Genomic DNA, 21469 nt, shown 5'->3' with positions numbered 1-21469 from the left:
GGAGCCAAGTCATTTTAAAGTTTGTATGCATGCAGAATACCAAATTTGAGAGTGATACCTTGGCACATGTTACACTTAAGATACCATGTAATCACATCTTAAGTAGTGATTACCAGCCACACGTTAATGCAGTTAATGATGCGATAAAACAAGGAATAAATCATAAGGTTATTACACAAAATGAGTATAATAACTTTGTGTCTGGTTCCCATCACTCCATGAATTGAATGTGTGACCCGGATAGGATTCCCAGCTGGGCTGCCAGCCATGGAAGCTTAAAATATGCCTCTGTGCTTGGGAACCTGGATCAGCTGATGGTACTCCCAACCATGGGAGCTTATTTGCCAGTGCAGAGGGAGGATCAGCACTGGCATCAGGACTCTAGGCTCCCCTGCACTGGCAATAAGGTGTGATGGGATCTGATGCTTGATCCCACAATAGTGCTTCCTGCCATCTGCATGGCAGTGGTAGAAAGTTTGATTGTGGGGATCGTGCATCACATCCTATCACGCTTTTAATTGCATGTCTGCCAAGGGCCTATGTGTCTTTCCGGCAAAGCACTAAATAGTGGCCAAACTGTTCTCTCACAGAAGTCTTTTTGGAGAGGAAATACCACTGAGAAACACAACCACGTTTCTGGTAGGCCAACCTTGAAAACAGTTTCAGCTCTTTGAAGCTGCTCAGGAGATTACAACATTAGACATAAGGCCTGGAAAAGCCATTTAGTATACAAGTGATGCAGTCCTAGACTGTGTGATAGAATTATGGATCTCGTTTCTTCAGTCTAGGATAGGTGTATCGCTTTCACATATTTCATGTTTATGCATAGGGGACCATGTAAATGGCACTCTACTAATTTATATCAATGGAGGATTTGGTTTAGTATGCACCTTTATATACATACATATATAAATGCGTGTGGAGCTTTATAGAAAAATGTTTCTATATTACAGTTACAATAGGTATAAGTGCATATGTGTGTGGATGTGTATTGTATAAAGAGTGTTAATATTAACAAATTAGTTTGGAATAGTTCTTTCAGTATGTGTGTAACTATACATTTAGGATCATAGTTGTTCATATTAAAATTCTTCTGAACACAGTAGGAGGAAAATTATTATTTATGTACAGTAGCTAATTTATTAAACTGTAATGTATCAGCCACTTACTGTTTTTCCAAATACAAAAAACAATCAGCTTCTATTGCAGACTAATTGCTTGCCAAATTTTTTAGTTAGACAAGCACATAAAATCATCCAGTAACAATAAGTTTTGGTTTTGGCATTCTTTTGTTTATAACCAGCCAAAGATTTTTGTTTGTTTGTTGATTTTTAAAAATGTTGTAATTGTTTCCATATTTAAAACTTGACATCGTTGTTCAGCTGAAAGTGAATCTTTATAACCAAGTCATAAGCCCTTAAAATATGCTTTTTTAATGAAAAATGCTGACAGATTCTTAAGGACTGCAGCAGAAATAGAGCCACTAGACTACTGACTATAGTAACGATATATATTTTACATATAGAATAAAAATACTGCTATGGAATACTGCCTATTGCATAAAAATACGGGTTATGGTACAGCTTCATGCAGTGATTTAAGAAAGATGCACACACATTCTTTTACTTTTTGAACATACTTAACACATTCTTTACAGTTGCACTCTAGCAAGCTTTTTTGACTGAATATTTCCTTTTCTGGTTAATTTCATGTAGTTTAGTCATGCTTTAAATGGCCTTTAAAAAGGTCTCTTAGAGTTCTTTAGATAACAAACAAGAAGCAACCCTTATGAAAACATCAGAGACTAACAGTTCCACTTCTCAAACCTCAACAGCAGGAAGCTTATGAGTATAACAGTCAGACAGGGTCAAGATAGCAATATTGTCTTGTCCTTAGCATATGTATTTGTCAGGAAGAGACTGTAATTAATTGTGCTACTGTGAAAGTAATTTCTTTTAGTTTGTTTACCATAGCTTGAAGCTTTTGGAGGCACTTTAAATTTGCATGAGGAAAACAAAGTGCATTTTATGGAATTCATCTCAGTGATCAAAGTATCTTTAATTCAAAGTGCTATGTCATAGAAGATGTACATTAATTTACATACAGCATGGCTATACAGAGGTTAGAACTATGCTTTTTTATACTTTCTTCACAAGGCAGATATGTTTATGTTCTTTAACTTAAAAATAAGCAGTATATCTTTTCAATAAATCTGCTAGCACTGTAGGGCAGCTGTTAAACAAACAGAGCTGTATAGGGTTACATGGACAATCTGTGAAGGGCAGAATTGATGATTTGGGGATCTGGGAAGAATTTGTTTCAGCTTACATTTAGTACATTCCTCACTATATGTAAATATGACCCATTTAAATGTAATAAGGTATTTTAAATACTATTTTTGAGTCTAGAACAAGATTAGATTATTTTATTACTTCTTGCTAAATAATACCACTTTCAGTAACACTAAATTAATAAATCTCAATTACAAAATACCTTTACCCTTCTAAAATAGTAAGATAAGGGCACATCTTTTGGGCAATTTGGGGAAATAGTCTATAAATTGCATGTCTTCTATGTTTCACCAAATGCATGCTTCATTATATTGAATATATTTGACCTTTCCTTAGTACAGATTACTTAGTATATTGCATATACAATACAGCATTTTGATTTTCTTTCTTAAAATATTTCACTATTGAACATTAACATTTTTCTTTTATTCCAGCTCAGTTTTAATCTAATAATGGCTAATTGTTATGTGCTAAACACTAGTTACTCTTTTATGCTTTATTAATAGGGGAGCATATCAAAGTATCATTTTTTAATTTAAAGAAACTGTAGAAATTTTACTTTTCAGAATAAGCTTTTTTAAGTACTTCTTGGGAAAGTAAGGCTTTTTGCCATGTACAATACTAGTTTGCATGTATTCATTTAAATACTAAAAACTGTAGTACTGCTCGATCCATATCTGACTGCTAGGTTTCAATTGACAGCTGAGGATTTGTGACTGGACCATGAATCAAAACGGCAGGCATTTATACCCCAGTGCCAGTGAGGATACATTGGGAATTACTTGGCAAAGGTAACATTTTAATTATTTCCAACCCTACACTACATCTAAAAAAGTTACATTAAGCTGCAGTATCTGTTTTAGTAGGCCTTTAGGAGAATATATGTCAACATTTAAACAAAACCTATCTGTGTAACGTTTCTTGAACACACATTTACATTATTGTTAATGTAGATTTAACTTTTAAATATACTATAGTAAAACACCTGGAATGCCAAATGTTCGCTGTCGAGTGCAAACCATTTGTAACTTGAAAGCACTGCAGATTTTAGGACTTTAAAACTCAAAATGTGATTTGCAGAAGTCATTTAACTTTTGGGCTTACAAGTTTATATGCAAAATTTGGTGTGATTAATAATATAGATGAGTAATATAGTAAACTTCTGATATGATGGTGTTTTGGTGAATAATTACACTATTTATAGAAACAGATCTAATTAATCGTTTGGGAACAGATGGCATAGATTTATATCACTAACATTTTCACTAAGGTAAGATATAAACTATCTTGTCTATAAGCTAAAATAATAAAATACAAAATAATTAGAAGTCAGTAGTCAGGAAAAGCAGTTTTTTGTATGCAAGAGATGTCAGTTTTCACTTCAGTAATTGATTATACATATATTATATGCATATTTTATTATGCATCAATTATATGTATAAGTGGTTATGATAGCAGTTGGGGTGTGGATGTATAAATAAGTGAAAGATAATAAGCAGTACCATTGTGAAATATAGCTGTTTTTCAGTGCTTCATCTGCAGCATTCTTTTTAACATACTTAACTGGAGGGTGTTATATACACGATGGAAAGGCTGTCAATTTTGGCTCTGAGAAGTAAAGCAATCTTTTCACTCCTCTTCAAAATTATTTTTATGTACCACTGGGATATGCATGTTTAAGAATATGATGCTGTATCATTACAGTCACATTCCAAAGAGTATATATAAGTGTGTATGTGTGAAAGTGTGTATGTGTATACAGACTTGATATACAATATCCTGTGATATATAGTGCCATACTCTTGATTTCTAAAAGAGGTTATATTTTTAGTATCAACTTTGAAATGTGATATTTGAAATGGAAAGATGAGTATCCAAATTTTAAGCTACTTAACTACCTAGGTTTACCAAGACCTGCAAGTAGTGGCTGCACTTTCTGTACTTTTCTCTTAAGAATTTTGGAAATCTGGAAGAATTCTGAAAGCTGTTTAAAGTGTGAGGTGGCCAAATGAGTAGTTTTCCCCTACTGTGGATGATATGGCACAATAGGAAATCAGCTCCTTGAGGACTGTGCTTCACACTATTAATCATCATTAAAAAAATTGGCACAGTTTTCAATCCTTACTTATATACCATTAAGAGTGAATCCAAACTGAGTTTATGTAGCACAGGGAGTAATTTACTCTCCCACCGTCGAGAGTGTATCTGTCTCAGTGCATTCACAGGAAGCTGTAACTTCACCAACCGCCAGTGCCTGCCCAGAGAGTTGGCTAAAACCTCAGATGGTGTAAATCATTATACCTATATTGACTGATGCCAGTTTACATTAGTTGAGCTTGTGGTCCTGTGTTTTTTAGATTTTGTTTTTCAAATATTGAATGCATGCTTCTTGGTTGCAAATGGCTGAAAGAAAGGAAAGGAAGAAAAAGGCATGTTCTCATATAAGTGCAGGTTATTTTTAAAATATAGCCTTTGAAATACAGACATTCTTCAAACGTGGGAAGAGGAGCACATAAAAGTATCAATGGGAGCTATTTAAACTAATGAGCAGTTCTCTTGATATGAGTATTTATAACACTCAGAGGAAAGAACTTTGTGCAATAAATCCTTTCTTCATTATTGATAAAACAATATTTCCTTGTTACAAAATCAAATTGAAAATTTTACTGCCATAAACGTGTTTGATCAGCATTTTACTCCAAATCTCCGGCACTCATTTTGACAGTAATCAGAGTGACCTTTCATAGAAGGGGTTCACCATTGTTGTAGATAGCACTAATGTATGACAGTGCATTGGTTTATGAGAAGTTGTGTTGAATGTTTTTATTTACTAAGGTCAAAGAGTTGGCAGTGCTTGAAAATGACCTACTTGGTATATGTATAGATCATGTAATGGAAGCAACCAAACAAAGCTTCCTTGCGCTGCACTGTCAGTGACCTCCACCCTAACTTGAGCAGGTCCATCCTCTAATAGAGTGAGAGATGATGTGGTCCCTATGCTAGTCCTTTTTGTGTCCTTCATCTTATCACTGGCTGCCTATCATGCCAAACAATATGAAATGATATATGGAGTTTTAAAACCAGCTGTAGGTGTGCTTAAATTTGTGGTCCCAGAAAGAAAGGAGCAGTAATACATATTTAAGAACAAGTTGACATTTAAAATCAGTAGAAAGTGAATGTGAGTTATACAAACTTAGGAACTTAAGTCTTCAGTACATTTTTTTTCCAAAAGCAGAGTAGTGTGTAGATAGTTGCATACAAACTTAGAGGAATACTTTTGATGGTTAAAATAAACATACTAGTGTGACTGAAGAAGAAGTTTACATTAAACATCTGTTCAGCACTTTCAGAAATGAGCTAAAACAGGTTTTTAGTAATGTATGTAGGAGTTATTTTATTTTGCTCCTGACACCATGATTCCCTAGAAGTTACTATATTTTTAAAAATTAATTTATTGTGAACTTTTGAGGGGCTGTTTGTAACTAGGCAAGACATTTAAGCACATGCTTATAATTAAGTATATGCACAATCCAGTGGTTCATACAAAACACATATTCAGTCAGGACCCTGCAGTTTTGGGGTGTGGGGTTCATGACCAGATGATGAAGGCAATGAGAATAGTTAGAATTTATTCAAGCAAACTTTATTTATATCTACCATTTTGTTCAGATAACTAGATTTTTCAGCAACATTCAAAAGTGTAAAGATCAGTTAGGATCAGGCTGGAAAAGATGGGTTCAGGCACTGTCCAGTAAGCAAAAAATGCATGCAAATAAAACTTAAGCAACGAGTGAGAAAGGGACTCATTGGGTTGAGGACCAATTTCTGCAACCCTTAATTACTCACATGGGTTGTTACAGTGACCAATGGGACTTTTTACAAAGGGATTCAGGGTTGGGCCCTTGTATACTAAATCTGAATATTTTTGAGTATGTCTTTCACAGACAATAAAACAAACTGCTAGCAGCAAAATGTACATTTAACACAGCTGTTGTTAATTTTCCTTACATTCTCAACTACTGTTATTTATTTATTTATTTTAAATAAAAACCTTAGTGTTGCTTTTAAGGGTTAACTGCTACTTTAATGTTTTCAACATTACATTTACACTACCCAGGCAAATGCACTAGGTTAGCATTTCCTGCTTTCAGTTTGTTATCTTGACACATAAGTACAGTACAACAGCTGGTTTGTTCCTGGAGCTCCTAAGGGGAGCTTTATTCTCAGAGTGCTGAATTTCCTTTTCAGCTTTAGCTGTAGGGGTATTCAAAATGTTCAACTTTTTAAGCAGCACTCTTTGCCCCTAGCACCACTCTGGGGCTATGATGATAATGCTGATAAGGCAGTTGAAGGTAATAAGCTCCAGTTTGCGGGAAAGTCAGAGGGAGAGTGGAAATTGCTTAGAATCATTTCCATATCATAGTCCTTTGTGTATATTAGAATCTAGTGAACGTACTAACACACAACAATTAAATAGCATTGTGCCTATAGTTACTTGGTGCATTTAGAAAGTTAAACATTTATATAATACAGACACTTGTTAGGCCAAGTATGGGGGTTTTTCCTCATGTTGCATATTTGTTTTGGATAAGAGTACAAACTCTAAGTTTTGCCATTAAGAACAAAAAATGAGAAATGATCCTGGTGGAAAAAGCCTATTTGTGGCAGGAAAAAAAAATCAAGGATTTCTGGTCTTTATCAATTTAAATTGCTATTTTTGATAGTTTCCCCCAACTCTGTAATAAAGAAAGATGTGCAGAACATTATGTTTCCTTTCCATCTAGGCAAACATCTTCAGAACACTTCCTAAGAAATTAATTGTATTCCAGCCAGACTTGCATGCTGCCATCCCACAGGAAATGGGTCAGCAATCCATTAAGATGCCATTAGATAATCTAATTTGGAACTTAATCTCTAAATTAACCATGCTCCATACTTGAAGCATACTTGAGAGAAAGAAAAAAAGTTTATGTTTGAATCGATAGGGGAGCCGAAGCGTGAAGAAGGCTGTTTGTTTTTTCTGTAGCTGTGGTCACGTCTCAAGCCGTCTGGTAACCAGGAGAAACCAGACATGATGTAATTCCAGATTGAACTTGAACTTCAGGGACTTAGAATGGGGGAACAATGGACCATAGGAATCAATAATGTCCATTTTCCACATGATTATGTTTGGAGCTTTAACTTAACCTTTATGGGAGAAGCAGCAAGATCTGTAGTGTGACCAAAATGAGATGATCCAGAGACAAGAAGTTAAAGAAAACAACTTTTTCAGTGATATTTTCTGAGCGGCACTGCAGATTCCATCAGGATTAGAAAAGTTCCCACTCTGCAGTAAACCAGTTGCCTGTTCTGAGCGCTCTTTGTTCAGTTAGGTAGGACAAACTTAATCTTACGTTTCCTGTCAGATGATTTTTGGCAGCACTGTTAGGGAAGGAGGAGCATGTTACAGAAAAATCCCCAGTGTAAATCTTACTTTTAACCCCTTGTTGACTTTGGAATGCTGTGTTTTTAACCATCTTCTAGTTGTTTTTTTTTCTTTCAGCCATGAAGCTGCACTTTCTTTTTGCTTGCAAACATGGTGATTGAACAGACAAAGGAATTTCTAATTGCACTTCTAAATGTTCTAACCCCTAACATTTAATAAATTAAATGCAGTAAACTCATGGAAGAAGAAAGGAAATGTAAAAACTCCTGTGATTAAGTTTGTAAAACATTTCTACAGAAAGTTTTGAAAAAGAGTGAGTTAGTATAGTTTGAGAGAACAGGAATAGCCAGTCTGGGAGGTGAAATGTAGGGCTTTCATTAACCTGTCTTTTGCTGCCTTGCAAGCTTTTACATGGGATTTTCTTTGTTAGTTCACTTTACCATTTCAGTATGCTTTATTATTTATTTATTTAGCCTAATGAGTTTACCTGAAACCACAGAATCATTTTTCTTACATAACTGCACAGTCTCTAGTATCTCTAGCCTCCACTTTCCATATGCTGTCTCCCTAACAGCCGGCTATCCACCTGGTTGCTACCCCAGGGCATGGACCTTCCTACCCCTGCCCACTAACCTGGGCAGATTCCTGGACACACACTGGGTGCATATGAACATCTTGGTCTGAAATACCTTTGCTGTGGACTCTCCTTGGTGTTGACAGAAAGAAGATGCATGTCCTTATGGGCAACTGGTGCCTCCCAAGTCTGTGGGGGGGCACCAGATCACCAACTGACACTTCCAGCTTTGTGGTTGGCACTTCCAGGGGGCGCATGGCCAATCTTAGGGCGTGCATATGCACCCCTTACGCATCTCCAATCCATGTCCATTCCATACCCCTCCTTTACATCTTTTCCACTCTAGCACACACACCAGGTCCATGGAGAGGGCATATAAAAACGAGAATCAGAACTCAGTTCCCCCCTCTTTCCCTCCAGGCAGGGACCAGTGGATTTTTCATTTTCATTTGTTAGGCAGTGAGAATGATTTGTGCCTAACTAAACTGTTAAAAGCTTTCTAAGTTATGACAAACTTAGCACAATATCTCTTTAAATAAACACTATCTCAGAGCTGGAATGTGGCAGCTGTTAGATTGCACACACCATTTTAGAACAGAGTATGAAAAAGTACTATTCAATATAAACTCAAGGGGAGGTGGGGAGGGGATTTATGTGGGCAAAATTACATTGATTGGAATTTAGCCAGGATATTGAGGTTAACATCCCTACTCCTGCAAAGTTTCCAGTGTCCCCAAATGATCAGAACTATAGTTTTGGGTCTCAACATGAAGGAAGCACTTTCAAAATATGGTGCCCACTGCTGCCACATGGGGCTTTGGTTCAGTCGTGACTCTGAGATGGCAGAGCACCACTTACTGACTCAACAATCCCCACTTCCCTCAGCAACAAAGTGTTTTCTATGTCTTTCAGCCAAATACTGACTTAGCATGAACTTGGTTAGCTTGTGAAAGCTGATAAGATCACAGAAAAAGGGCAATAAAATGGCAGCTAGTACTGATCAATTTAGTTGTTCTTCTTTAAGAGAAAGGCTTTCCTTTGTAGATGGTAAAATACCCTGTTAATATATCTGATAGACTTTTTAAGCTTTTTATGAAGTACTAACTGCTGGAAAATGAGTATCTTAAAATGTTTCAAATTGGTACAAGCCTTGATTAGATTTATTTTTCATTGGACTGAGCAATTTATTTAATTTTATTGCTCTCTTCATACTAATATAAGCTCTAAAGTGGACTGTACATAAATATAATACTGTATTACATGTGGTCCATTCCAGTAATATTTTAATCAGAAGTTCTTGAAAGAGCACTTATTATCTTTAAAAGGAAATCATGGTAGAAATCTTTATTGAATTAACATGTGAAAACTGTAATGGGAAATATTAACCCTCTAAGACAATTGTGGTAATTTTCTTTGTTATTTTATGACATTTATAAACAAAGAAATGATGCTTGGAGATCACATCCATTATTGGGCAGTCAGGTGTGGTGAGAAAAGAGTACAGTAAAATTATAGCAGACATCAAGGTTGTCTATACACATTCTCTGGGGTGGAGCGGGGGCCACTTTAATTAGAGTGACTCTAATTAAAGTGCCCACAGTGTCACATGTTTTAAGCATCCCGTGCTTCAGGTAATGGTGGGGGTGCTTTAACTAAAGCTTGTTCAATGAGCTTTAGTTAAATTTGCCCTGTCACCATTTTGAAATGCAGAGATGCTAAATACATGTGATGTGGAGGCTACTGGAGCATGCTAATTAGCACATTTCAGTAGACTCCATCGAGTCTGCTCCAGTGTATGCTAATTATCATGTGTCGAGCAGAAGTCCATCACATGTACAGGTGCCTGGTCCATCATATGTATAGGTGCCCCAAGTGGCTCAGGGAGCTGCCAAATGGATGCTGATTTTAATCTAGGGGGAGAACTGAAAGATTTTTGATGTCTAGTATAATTTTATTGTACTCTTTTCTCACCATACCTGACTTTGTTTGAAAACTTCCATGAAACAAGGTTCTTGGCCTCATTTCCTTTCCCAGGGTACAACTATTCACTTCTCACAACCATCAGGTCATGGTTATACCTTCTAGGTAGAATGCATAGAAGGAATGGAGTTGTTTTTCATTAGGAAAGCACCAACAGAAACATTCTACCATAGGGAGTTGCTACTTATGCAGAGGGAAGATGCTTTTGACTCCAGTTCTCCATCAGATACAGCACCCTACCATTTGCCTTGCCAAACAGCTCCATATACTGTTGTGCAGGGGACAGAGATATGGCCTGTGTCCTTCTTGCCCCATTTTCGGATTAGTGAGTGGAAAGTATCCCTGTTTGCCTAAGATTGAAGACTAATTTCCCCTCAGTCTTAAACAGAGGAATGACAGGGTATTTCTGTATTACCTTCCCACGGTTGCTACCTGCATGATGGGTAGAGAAGATTTGGCTTACAATGAACAGTAATTGACACCTCTATTAGGAATCGTGCTAGAAAAACCAAGTTGTGGAATCCAGTAATGGTGTGGGAACTGAGCTACTCTTATAGAAGATCTCTCAAGGTTGTGGCTGAGGAACATTGGTAGGGCATTGCAGAGAAGCTGCTAATAAAGTTGGCCTGTTCTCTGGATAAATAAAGGATCTTTTTGCAGATGACACCAAAATGATGTGGGTAGTAGATATGCTGGAGGATAGGGCTAGGATTCAGAGCGACCTAGACAAATTGGAGGATGGGGCTAAGAGGAATCTCATAAGGTTCAACAAGGACAAGTACAAAGTCCTGCACTTAGGATGGAACAGTCCCATGCACCAGTACAGGCTGGGGGCTGACTGGCCAGGCAGCAGCATTGCAGAAAAGGACCTGGGGGCTACAGTGGACAGTAAGCTAAATATGAGCCAGCAGTGTGTCCTTGTTGCCAAGAAGGCTAACGGCATACTGGGCTGCATTGGTAGGTGTGTTGCCAGTAGGTCAAGGGAAGTGATTATTCCACTGCAACTGGAGTACTGTGTTCAGTTTTGGCCTTCCCACTACAAAAAGGATGTGGACCAATTGGAGAGAGTCCAGTGGATGGCAACAAAAATGGTGACGGGGCTGGGGGACATGACTTATGAGGAATGACTGAGGGAACTGGGCTTACTAATCTAGAAAAGAGAAGACTGAGAGGGGACTTTTTAGCAGCATCAATAGCAGCCTACACTACCTGAAGGGGGGTTAGAAAGTGGATGGAGCTAGACTACTTTTAGTGGTGAGAGGTGACAAAATAAGGAACAACAGTCTCATGTTGCAGGAAGGGAAGTTTAGGTTGGATATTAGGAAGAATTTCTCACTAAGAAGGTAGTAAAACACTGGAACAGGTCACCCATAGAGGTGGTGGAAGTTTCATCCTTGGAGGTTTTCAAAACCCGGCTAGACAAAGCTTTGGCTGGGATGATTTAGTTGTGGATAGTCCTGCTTTGAGCAGGGGGTTGGGCTAGTTGACCTCCTGAGGTCCCTTCCAACCCTAACTTTCTATGACTCTGTGATCTTTATCTCCAATATTGTCAGCCTGGAACAGATCACAATCAATAGACACCCACATGATCAATCACATGCAGACACCAAGAAATTAAAGAAAGGCATCTGGCTTACCTCTGAAAGTTGAAAATGGAATTAAAGCAATTACATATTTTTTTCTGTAAGAAATGCAAAAAGTTTCATGAGGCTTCAGAATGTGAAAACTAACTACCATCTTTTTGCTCATTGTTTAACAGAATCTGCACTGGTTGTGATTTAGTATTTGATGATTATTATTACAATTATTTCTATTACATCTGTGTACAGAGGCTCCAACTGAGATTGGAGCTCCATTGTATTAGCTATTGTGTTTATTTCTACCATTTCACTACAGTTCTCTTCCCTTTCTGATTATGCACGGTGCAGTCTTGTACTTACTGCGGGTAGCAGAATGGGTCTTCTTCAGGAGACAAACACTGTATCCAGTTGAATTCTCCTACGTTTCTAAAATGCAGCTTTATTTTGGCAAGTTCTGGAAATCCTGTCTTTGGAGGCTGCTTGGGAATTGGACAGATAACTGATACATAGAACATCCTTCATTGCCAGGGAAAAAGTAACCATAGAAATCATAGAAAATTAGTGTTGGAATGGACCTCAGGCACTCATCTAGTCTAACCCCATGCTCAAAGCAGGACCATCCCCCAAAAGATCAACCCAGCCAAGGCTTTCTCTAGCTGGGTCTTAAAAATCTCCAAGGATGGAGAGTCCACAACCTCTCTGGGTAACCTGGTCCAGTGCTTTACTACTCTCCTGGTAAGAGAGTTTTTTATCTAGCCTGATATCTAGCCTAAACACCCCTTGCTGCAACTTGAGACCACTGCTCCTTGTTCTGTTATCTGCCACCACTGAGAACAGTCTAGCTCAGGGGTGGGCAATTATTTGGGCTGGAGGGCAACTTAATGAGTTTTGGTGAGCTGTTAAGGGCTGGGGGCGGGCAGGGCCAGGGAGATGCCAATTGATCCTATCTGGCCTACCAAGCACCGCCAGGAGCCTGAGGAGGGAGGCTGTGCCCTGCGCCACTCTACTCTGACACAGCTGGAACTGGACCGGGCAACACAGCGTGAAGGCTTCTCCACCAGGCAAGTCCCCAACCCTCACATGGCTTTCTGTTGGCTGGTACTGTGCAGTCCTGGCACGGAGGCTGCTGGCAGCTGAGCCTGCACAGGACATTGTGAGATACAGTGCACTGAGTAGCTGCCCTATCCAGCCTCCTGCTGCAGTCAGGAAAGTTGGGGGCAGCTGCCCCAGAATGAGTCCCCCAGCTGCGGCCAGCATGGACTCAACTCATAGCTGTGCCATGGCAGCAGTCGGTGATCGCAGTGGGTGGGTAGGTAGGCGGGATGGCTGTTCAGCCCGCTGCATCACGTCCTGTCCCGTGCAGGTCTGGCAGCTGGTAGTTCCAGTATCAGGACTACACAACTGCTGTGCCAACAGGAAGCCGGGCTGGGGGGACAGGTGCAGGGAGCGGGGGTATTTGGGGGGAACAGAGGAATCTGCACTGTACAGCCCAGCCTGGCCCTGGCTGTGGCAGAGCGAAGTGGTGTGGGGCTCAGCCCTCCCTCCTCAGGCTTCCCGCAGCAGCCAGCAGGCTGGATAGGATCAATTGGCAGGCCAGATATAGCCCACGGGCTGTATTTTGCCCACCACTGGTCTAGCTCCATCCTCTTTGTAACCACCCTTCAGGTAGTTGAAGGATGCTACTAAATTCCCCCTCAGTCTTCTCTACTCCAGACTAAATATGCCCAGAATATGAATTTGGATAAAAAACTTCTGTGTGCCTAGCTTGTGATTCTGTTTTCTTAACAAAACATACCATTGCAGTGCTATATTGTGCATGCATCTTGCATTAAGTTGTGTTCACCATTATTCCTAACAGTATAAACTAGGCAACAAGCATGGTCTATGTCTTAGAATTATTAACTTAAACTACATACTAGTAGTAAGATGCTTGTAAAACTCATGTGGGATCTGCATAGTGTTAACATGTGAGATTTATTCTTCCCCAAGGATTCATAAACAATATTGACAAATATATTGCACACCACATTTTTGACACGGTCATAATGTAAGATGGGAGGTTTGAAAGGTTTAAATAAACATCTAAATTAAATTTGTTAGTCATACTGCAACAACAGTCCTATTAGTCACTTACTGCAATTTATTTTTATTGAGTATTTTCCAAAAATATTAAGATCTGTGTCTCCTCTGTGTAAGTACTGAACAAAAAAGCAGCTATAGTAATTTGTTCCTTATCAGAATAAACTGATTTCTTTCATCCAGAGGAGTCATTAGGAGGTTGTTAACTTAAAAAAAAAAACCATAAAAAAAAGTCAGAGCAGCTTCTAGCCAGTATACTGTGAATTCTCTAAAAGATAATGTTCAAGAAGTGTATCTGGACTTCTTTCCAATGCAGATTATTTAATTTCGTAATCCCAGGTTGAACCTAACATAGAATTTTTATTTTTTTAGTTAGTGTTCTATTTTGTTTTAAGAGCCTAATGACTGAAAATCCTCAGCAGTGTCTGTTTAGATTATATTTATTTACCAATTCATTTCTTTATTGTCATTTCCTATTATTACAATTCTCCATATACTTTTTTAGTATGAAATGATTTTGGGTTGTTTTACTAGCTGTCACTGCATCATGCATCGTTTAATATGGCACAATTTAAGATAGAGTAAGGAACAAGAAAATGTAATGTTGGACACGCATACTGTGGGAAGACGTTGTAACTATTGAACCTCTTTGATGAGGTCTTGGTTTTACATATATTTTTAGAACCATAAGATTATCAGAGATCATTGTGGGAAGATGATAATTCAGTAGTAATGGTGCTAGCCTGGAACCTGGGAGACCCAGATCCAAGTCCCTGCCCTACCCTGACATCTTGTGTGACGTTGAGCAAGACACTGAGGCTGCTTACAGATGTGGAAAAAAACAAAACAAAACAAAACAGTGCTTTATTTTAAGCTTGGTGCGCCCCTGCACAGAGCACAGGGCATGCCTAGAAGAGACATTGTATTAGTTTTACCCAGCTTGCTCAACATCTGTATAGATTGTGCACTTAAACCAGGTATTAGATAAAAGTGCCACAAAGCCCTGCTGTAGCACCCAATCTATACAGATGCTGGGGAGCTGCATTAAACTAATGCGCTTCCTCTTTTGGTAAAGCGCAGTTTGGTTGGGGGTTTTTTTTCATGTTTGTCAGCAGCCTTAATCTCCGTCTGTGGGGATCCATGAAGAAAGCATACTCATCATGGGCTCCACCAGATTACTTGTAATCTACAGCTTCTCTGAGGCAATTGACATCAACGTTACATTGATATGATGGTCACAAAATGTATAAAGAGATCCTTTTGTGGAAATCTTTCACATGTAAATGTGTTTCACTCCTTATCCATGGTTTACAGTTTACATTATGGACATATTTTGTATTTCAAAATTTTCCTTCTTTAGGCAAATAGTGAAAACACCGGACTCATAACAGTATGTGGGAATCTTTTTGACAAAAAAAAAAGAAATCAGAGACCATCATTCAGTTGCATGAGATTTACTGATATGAAGACTTATGTAAAAATAGTAAATGCTTATGGACAGGTTTTTACTGAGATTTCCATTAGCATTCAAAGATTTTTACATTTTAAAAAGTCATTGGGTTATATTGTCTCTATAGCCATTAACCACTTAATTCATTGAGACAGGATTATTTCGACTACCTTCTTTTAAAGAAGGCAAAATTGTGTCCTTAGGGCAACATTTTCAAAGCTAAAGTTAAGCACCTAAGTTGGTAGGCACCAAATAATGTATAAAGATAAAGAGATGGAGAAAATTATATTTGAGTAAAGGGCAAAAAATACTTTTGATTTGCCCTTAGTATGAATTGCCTGAGGTACAGGTTCAATGCGTTCTCAAAACAAGTTCACCTTCTTTCTTTATTTGCATGGCAGCAGCTGAGAAGATTTTTAAAAAATTACCAAATGTAATCTTAATGATTTCTTATACATTTTAAGATAGATAAAAGCAGTCTGTTTTCTCCTTGATGCATACTCCTAACCCTCTCTAGCATTTAGCAAACATGTAGACACATCTGATGAAACAAGACCATAAAGGAATGATCAAAGAAATAAGAATGGGGGCAAAAAAATCTTTATAACATCCCTCATTTCCTCACCAAAAAAAAAATAGGTTTCTGATTTCAAAGTTAAGCTTATATAATTGCACTGCAAGAAACATATGAATTAGTTATCTGCCATGTTCACAAAGTGTGTGTGTGTGTATGTGTAGGTATACATATATATGGATACCCAGGTACCATGCAAGTACACACAAGTATCTTGCATGTGCAGATATATGTAGTATGCATACACCCACTTATATTTGCTGTAGCAAATGAGTAAATGCCTGCTTAAAAGTAAATGCCTGCTTAAATTGCGTACCTTATTATGACAGTTTATTTCCACTTGTTGGTAATGGTCTCTTTCATAAAGATTTATATCTATTTGTAAACAAATATGGCCAAACTTTCCATCAGTTCCCATTTTGGCATCTTAAATGAATGGGTCTCCATAACAGCTCAGGTCTTTCAAAGAGCCTTTTTGAGAATCTGGTCCTAATTTTGTGCAGTGAGCATGTTTGGAAACCTGACCTGCTGTGAATAAAGTTCTGATCTTGCCTATGCTTACTCTTGAATACAGTACTAGTTTCTGTTAGTTCCTATTGGGTAAATCCTTGTAGGTCATTGAGATATAGGGATAGGTGCTTTTGAAAGTTGGACTGTTGCCAACTTTGAACAATGTTACCAGATTCTAATTTTAATAGAAATGCTTCTTGTAGTAACGGCTACCCCTGGCAGAAAGTTTGTTTTTATTGGGCCCTAAATTATCTGGCATTCTTTGGCTGTTGATAGTCATTTAAAAACTTCTGAAAAAAATAGTATCATTTTATGCATTAAAGCTAGGACTATCTCCTTAAGAGTGCATTCCATGTTGGATTCATGCAACACATAGACACATGATGTAAAAAGCTTGTGTGATTGAAGGGTTGTGCAATTGAAGGGTTAGAAAACAAATACATCACAGAAGAGATGTATTTTACAGGTTAAATTTATATTTTGTGTTCTTCTAGTAAGGCTGCCCTGCACTGGATTGACTAGTTATTGAAGTCACATCTGCAGTTTTAGATGAGTCCACATATATTCACACCTGTTCCATGTATTTGCTTTTGCAATTTGTCTCGACTCTCATGACTGTATTAACACTGCTATCAATTTGTATTAATACATTTACTTTTGTCTTTCAAGTGAGTTACATTTCTGCAAAGGAAACTGTACAAAGTAGAAGTCGAAACAGTTAAAATAGCCAATCTTAATTGATCTTATTTACAATGAATAATAATTTGATTCTTAATCAAATGTGTTATGGAGTTATATATTTATGATTGCAACATTCTTAATTTTGTTTCATTCTCTTTTCTTTTTTTCCTTCCACAGTCCTGGTACCTGGGCTAGCTTGGTTCCTTTTCAAGTATCAAACAGGACACCAATCCTGCCGACAAATGTCCAAAATTATGGTTTGAACATAATTGGAGAGCCTTTCCTTCAAGCAGAAACAAGCAACTGAGGGAAAATGAAACAAAAGAAACATTAAAAGAAAAAAAAAAGAAAAAAGAAAGGAAGACAGGACAAAAAATGAAACTGAAGATAGAAGAAAAATAGACCAGCAATTGCAGCACTTACAATCACTAATTCCCTTAAGGTTGAAACTGTAATGACATAAAAAGGGTCGATGATATTTCACTGATGGGTAAAATGCAGCCCCTGCTAAGTAGCCTTTGTTGTATGAAGTCTGCTGGGAAATAGATGTTCTGTCTCTGACAATATATTTTAACTGACTTTCTAGATGCCTTAATATTTGCATGATAAGCTAGTTTTCTTGGTTTAGTATTCTTGTTGTTTACGCATGGGATCACTATTCCTGGTTATCTCACAAAACAAAGGCTAGGCAGCAGCAACAGAGCTGCAGGAGGACAAGAGCCGTGAGCCAGCCATTTTCTCAACTCTCTGATTTCTAAAAGTTTGAAAAAATAAGCTCTGTAGCCTTTAGTAATCAGTACAGATTGATTAAACTGGCCCTTAACCCAGCCTTTTCTAGTGTGTTACCCAGTTTGGAATTTTCAAAGTCAGTATGAACACACAGGCTCTATGGAAGAAATGCCTCTATGTAGGTAAAAGTGTTATCTCCTCATGCAACAGTAAGAAATAATTTAGCATTTTCCCCACTAAAGAAATACAGAGGCAAGTGCAATTTAAAAATTATATCTAAAGGGGAACATCATTATAAGTCCTTCAGCCCTTGGACTCTAAACTGAGGGGATTAAAAGAAAAGAATTTAAAATTACTTTGAACAAATTTATTTTCCCCTCAGTTTTTGAGGGCATTAAAAGGCATTAAATCAAGACAAATCATGTCCTTGAGAAGAAGAAATTAATAGAAACACAGCACTTATGTTGGTTTAGCTGCTGCCCCCCCTTAAGGGGTAGGATTTATTTATTTAAAGTTACTGGTTGCATCAAGAACCCATAGGGTGTACATAAGGTTCTATAAAATCTTCATTGTAGAGACAAAGAGAAAGGCAAATCCATGTCACAAGGGCAAAGCTTACAGTTTACAAACTGGGAATACCAGGGTGGGGGGGTAAGATGTATTTAAAAATGCACTCTCAAAAGAAGTCTAATCACAGGGTGCTGAAAACTTGCATGGTGCTTTCAGAAATTAGCCTTGTTCAACAAATTTCTCATATTGACAGACCTATAAACGTGCATGGGCAGACAAATTTTGCCTCGATGTCTCTTAAAAAAATCAATTAATTAATTAAAATACTCTTTCCAGTAATCCTAATTTGCACGAAGATATAATGTCCACATTACGTGCCTTGCCTTGAAATCTAAGAAAAAAAGACAAAAAACAAAAAAACCACAAAAAACAAAAACAAAAAACCACAAAAAAATTGACATCACTACACTTGTTTTGCTGCATTTATTATCATTTTAAATCTTTACCATTTTTATGACAAAATATTTTGTACTCCAGATGGGAAAAAGTGTGACATCATGGATTTTTTAGACGGTTATACCTTTATCTCACATTTATAAAGCATATCATGGCTGTGTATAGTTGCCGCTTAAAAATTGTAATCGACCAGCAATATTTTCAGTATTTTGGTGTTTTTTCTATTAACCTTTCATGTTTTTCATCTTCCAATTAATATTTGGGGGGGGGATTCAAATTTATACGAATTATGCAATACCAAGTTTTGCCTATGTAGGTAGTGCTTTTAGCTATATTGGTTATTATAGGTAAGTACACAGATTTAAAAGAAAAAAAAGAATAATGTATGCTTTTTTTGTTTGTTTTAATTGACCAAAGTGGGTACTGCTATTTTTGCAGTGTGATGAGGTCCTTTTGTGTACTGAGAGATGGACAGGGGATTTTTTTTTATACATATATATATATTCTGGGGTGGGTGGGGAGGATTTTTAACACTTTACAGTGTAGCTGTGAAGCAGTGCACCCTAAGCCAGGCAAGGGCTGCAAAGCGACTGTTCTGCCTACTGTGACAAACTTTCAAATAGGTTCCCTCTTTTTAACTTCCCACCTGGGGTGCAAGCTGAACTCATTTCTGGATTTTTTAGAAAAAAATAATGGATTCTGTTGGAGGCAGACTTGACTTGAGGAAATTGTTTTTACTTCTTTTTATTATTGTTATTATTAGTATTATTTTGAGAGGTCAAGACCCACAGTGAGACTGGGACGTTTCTCTTTTTGGCAAAGGTATTACATCCTCAGCTGTACACATTAGTGGGTGTTCTTAGCTAAGAATGACATGGAAATATACTTTCTTGTATGAGAGGCACATGCTGGGGTAATTCCATTGACTTCTGTTAACTCCAAAACAGCTATGCCAACAGAGAATTTGGCACGCTATATTTAAATGACCAGCCACTATTCTTTATTTTACATCAAAGAATTTAGTTTAGTAACACAAAGCATCTGATTTTCAGGGATCTCCCTTAGCAAACCAGTGCCAGAGGTTTAAAATTTCTTCACGTGCAAAAGGTCAGATGGAAAGTTGCAGGTATGTACTGTAACTTGAATAGAATTAAAGTAGACTGTAAATAAAAGTTTATTTCAAGTACAGTAAAAATCTTCCCGACTTGTAGTGGGCCTAATGCTTCACATCTTATACATGTATAGGCTTCATGTTGTGGCTCACTTAGAGTGCATTTTCCCCTCAAAGTCCAAGGTGCAAATGGAGTGGGGAATAACTCCATTAAATGGATACTCCTCTTCCCCACTGCCTTGGCCATGGATAATTCAGCCCATTAAGGCTGTCCCTACACTAAGTATTTTCTTAAAGTTTCTCCCCATTAAATTACCACTGGCGTGCAGTTCTAATAATGGTAGCATGGCTAAGAGGTCTAGAGTCAGCAAGATGCTTGCATTACTGCTGTGCTATCTGAAGCCACTAATATATCCCCAACCCTATTCAGAGCAAATGGAAATGATGAAATGGTTAAGAATGTGGCATGTGCCAGCATCTCGTTTCCATTAGAGCTCCCACTATCTTCACTTCAGTGGAGTTGTATTGGTGGGACAGTTGAGAAGAAAGCAGCGTAGTCAAGGCCTAAAAGGCAACAGAGAGAGAGAGAGAAGCTAGAAATTTTTAAAAAATCCTTAAGGTTTATATTTAGCTAAATAAAAAAAAATCAACTTTATGTTGCTCTTTTTCTGAGCCCCATGGTAAGTGAATTCATTCACTAAATAAATTGCTGTTAAGAGTAACCGAAATGTAGACTACCTTGAGGATCCCTTAGGCTATGGCCTGATAAAATAAACCTCATATTGTTCTATCAGCCCATCACTTAATAATGAATGGCTGTGTGCTGGAGAACTGATTAGCCCATTCAGTAAGATGTCCCCTTTAACTCTGAATAACACAGCACGATGAAACCAAGACAGTTCAGACTTTAAAGTGCAATAATTTATATGATTCTTATCCTTGTAGACAGTGGATGGTCTTAACTAAACTTTTCGTGTCTTTGACCTATCATGTGATTAAATGAACACAATTTTTTTAAGGCAAACTCACCCTATGTGAATGAATTTTCCTCACTGGATTGTTGATAGATTCTGTGGGTTTTTCTGCCTGCCTCTATAATATAAAGGCCTATTTTAATTTTTTAATATTTTTTTGAAGAAAAAAATGCTCAAAAGTCATAAGATTAAGAAAATACAGAGGACTCAAATCCAGTCTGTAGCCTCCTCCTTCACCAGGAAGTGTATTCTGACTAAATCAAGCCACCCCGTTCTATGTGCACTGTTCTGCCTTTATTAAGTTGCTTTGCAGCCCTGGCCTCATGGCTGTGCCACTGAAGTGTGTTTCCCCTGGAGTGACATGAACGTTTGAGGCTTGACTAAGGAAAAAAAAGGCAGTGAAGGAGACTGTACATAAAGACATGGCAAAAATATTAATTATAGCAATATAGTTGTGGGGTGATGTTCAGGTGGGCAGCTCCATTGAAAATATGTGAATGAATCTGTGAAGCTGCAAGTAGCGAGAAGAACAGAGGATCTTCTTA

At 37.7% G+C, this 21469-nt stretch overlaps 1 protein-coding gene across 12 annotated transcripts in view; it reads left to right on the top strand.

Annotated features, from left to right (window-relative positions):
* NFIB (nuclear factor I B) overlaps positions 1-21469 on the top strand; it is a 234971-nt gene that overhangs the window by 211029 nt on the left and 2473 nt on the right. For 9 of the 12 annotated variants that reach the window (XM_090038716.1, XM_090038709.1, XM_090038705.1 and 6 more), the window contains 2 exons: positions 2994-3082; positions 17322-21469. The exon at positions 17322-21469 is cut by the window's right edge and continues 2473 nt beyond it. In XM_090038716.1, coding sequence (XP_089894842.1) covers positions 2994-3082; positions 17322-17451 — 219 coding nt within the window. In that variant the 3' untranslated portion in view covers positions 17452-21469. The remainder of the gene's footprint in view (positions 1-2993; positions 3083-17321) is intronic. The other 3 variants (XM_090038715.1, XM_090038714.1, XM_090038713.1) reach the window with 1 other exon arrangement.

The sequence above is a fragment of the Crocodylus siamensis genome, chromosome 3, assembly GCF_052110815.1.
Source record: "Crocodylus siamensis isolate JL-2025a chromosome 3, ASM5211081v1, whole genome shotgun sequence".
Classification (NCBI taxonomy): domain Eukaryota; kingdom Metazoa; phylum Chordata; order Crocodylia; family Crocodylidae; genus Crocodylus; species Crocodylus siamensis.
The sequence above is the reverse complement of the archived record's forward strand: the minus strand, read 5'-3'. Positions and strand labels throughout refer to the sequence as shown.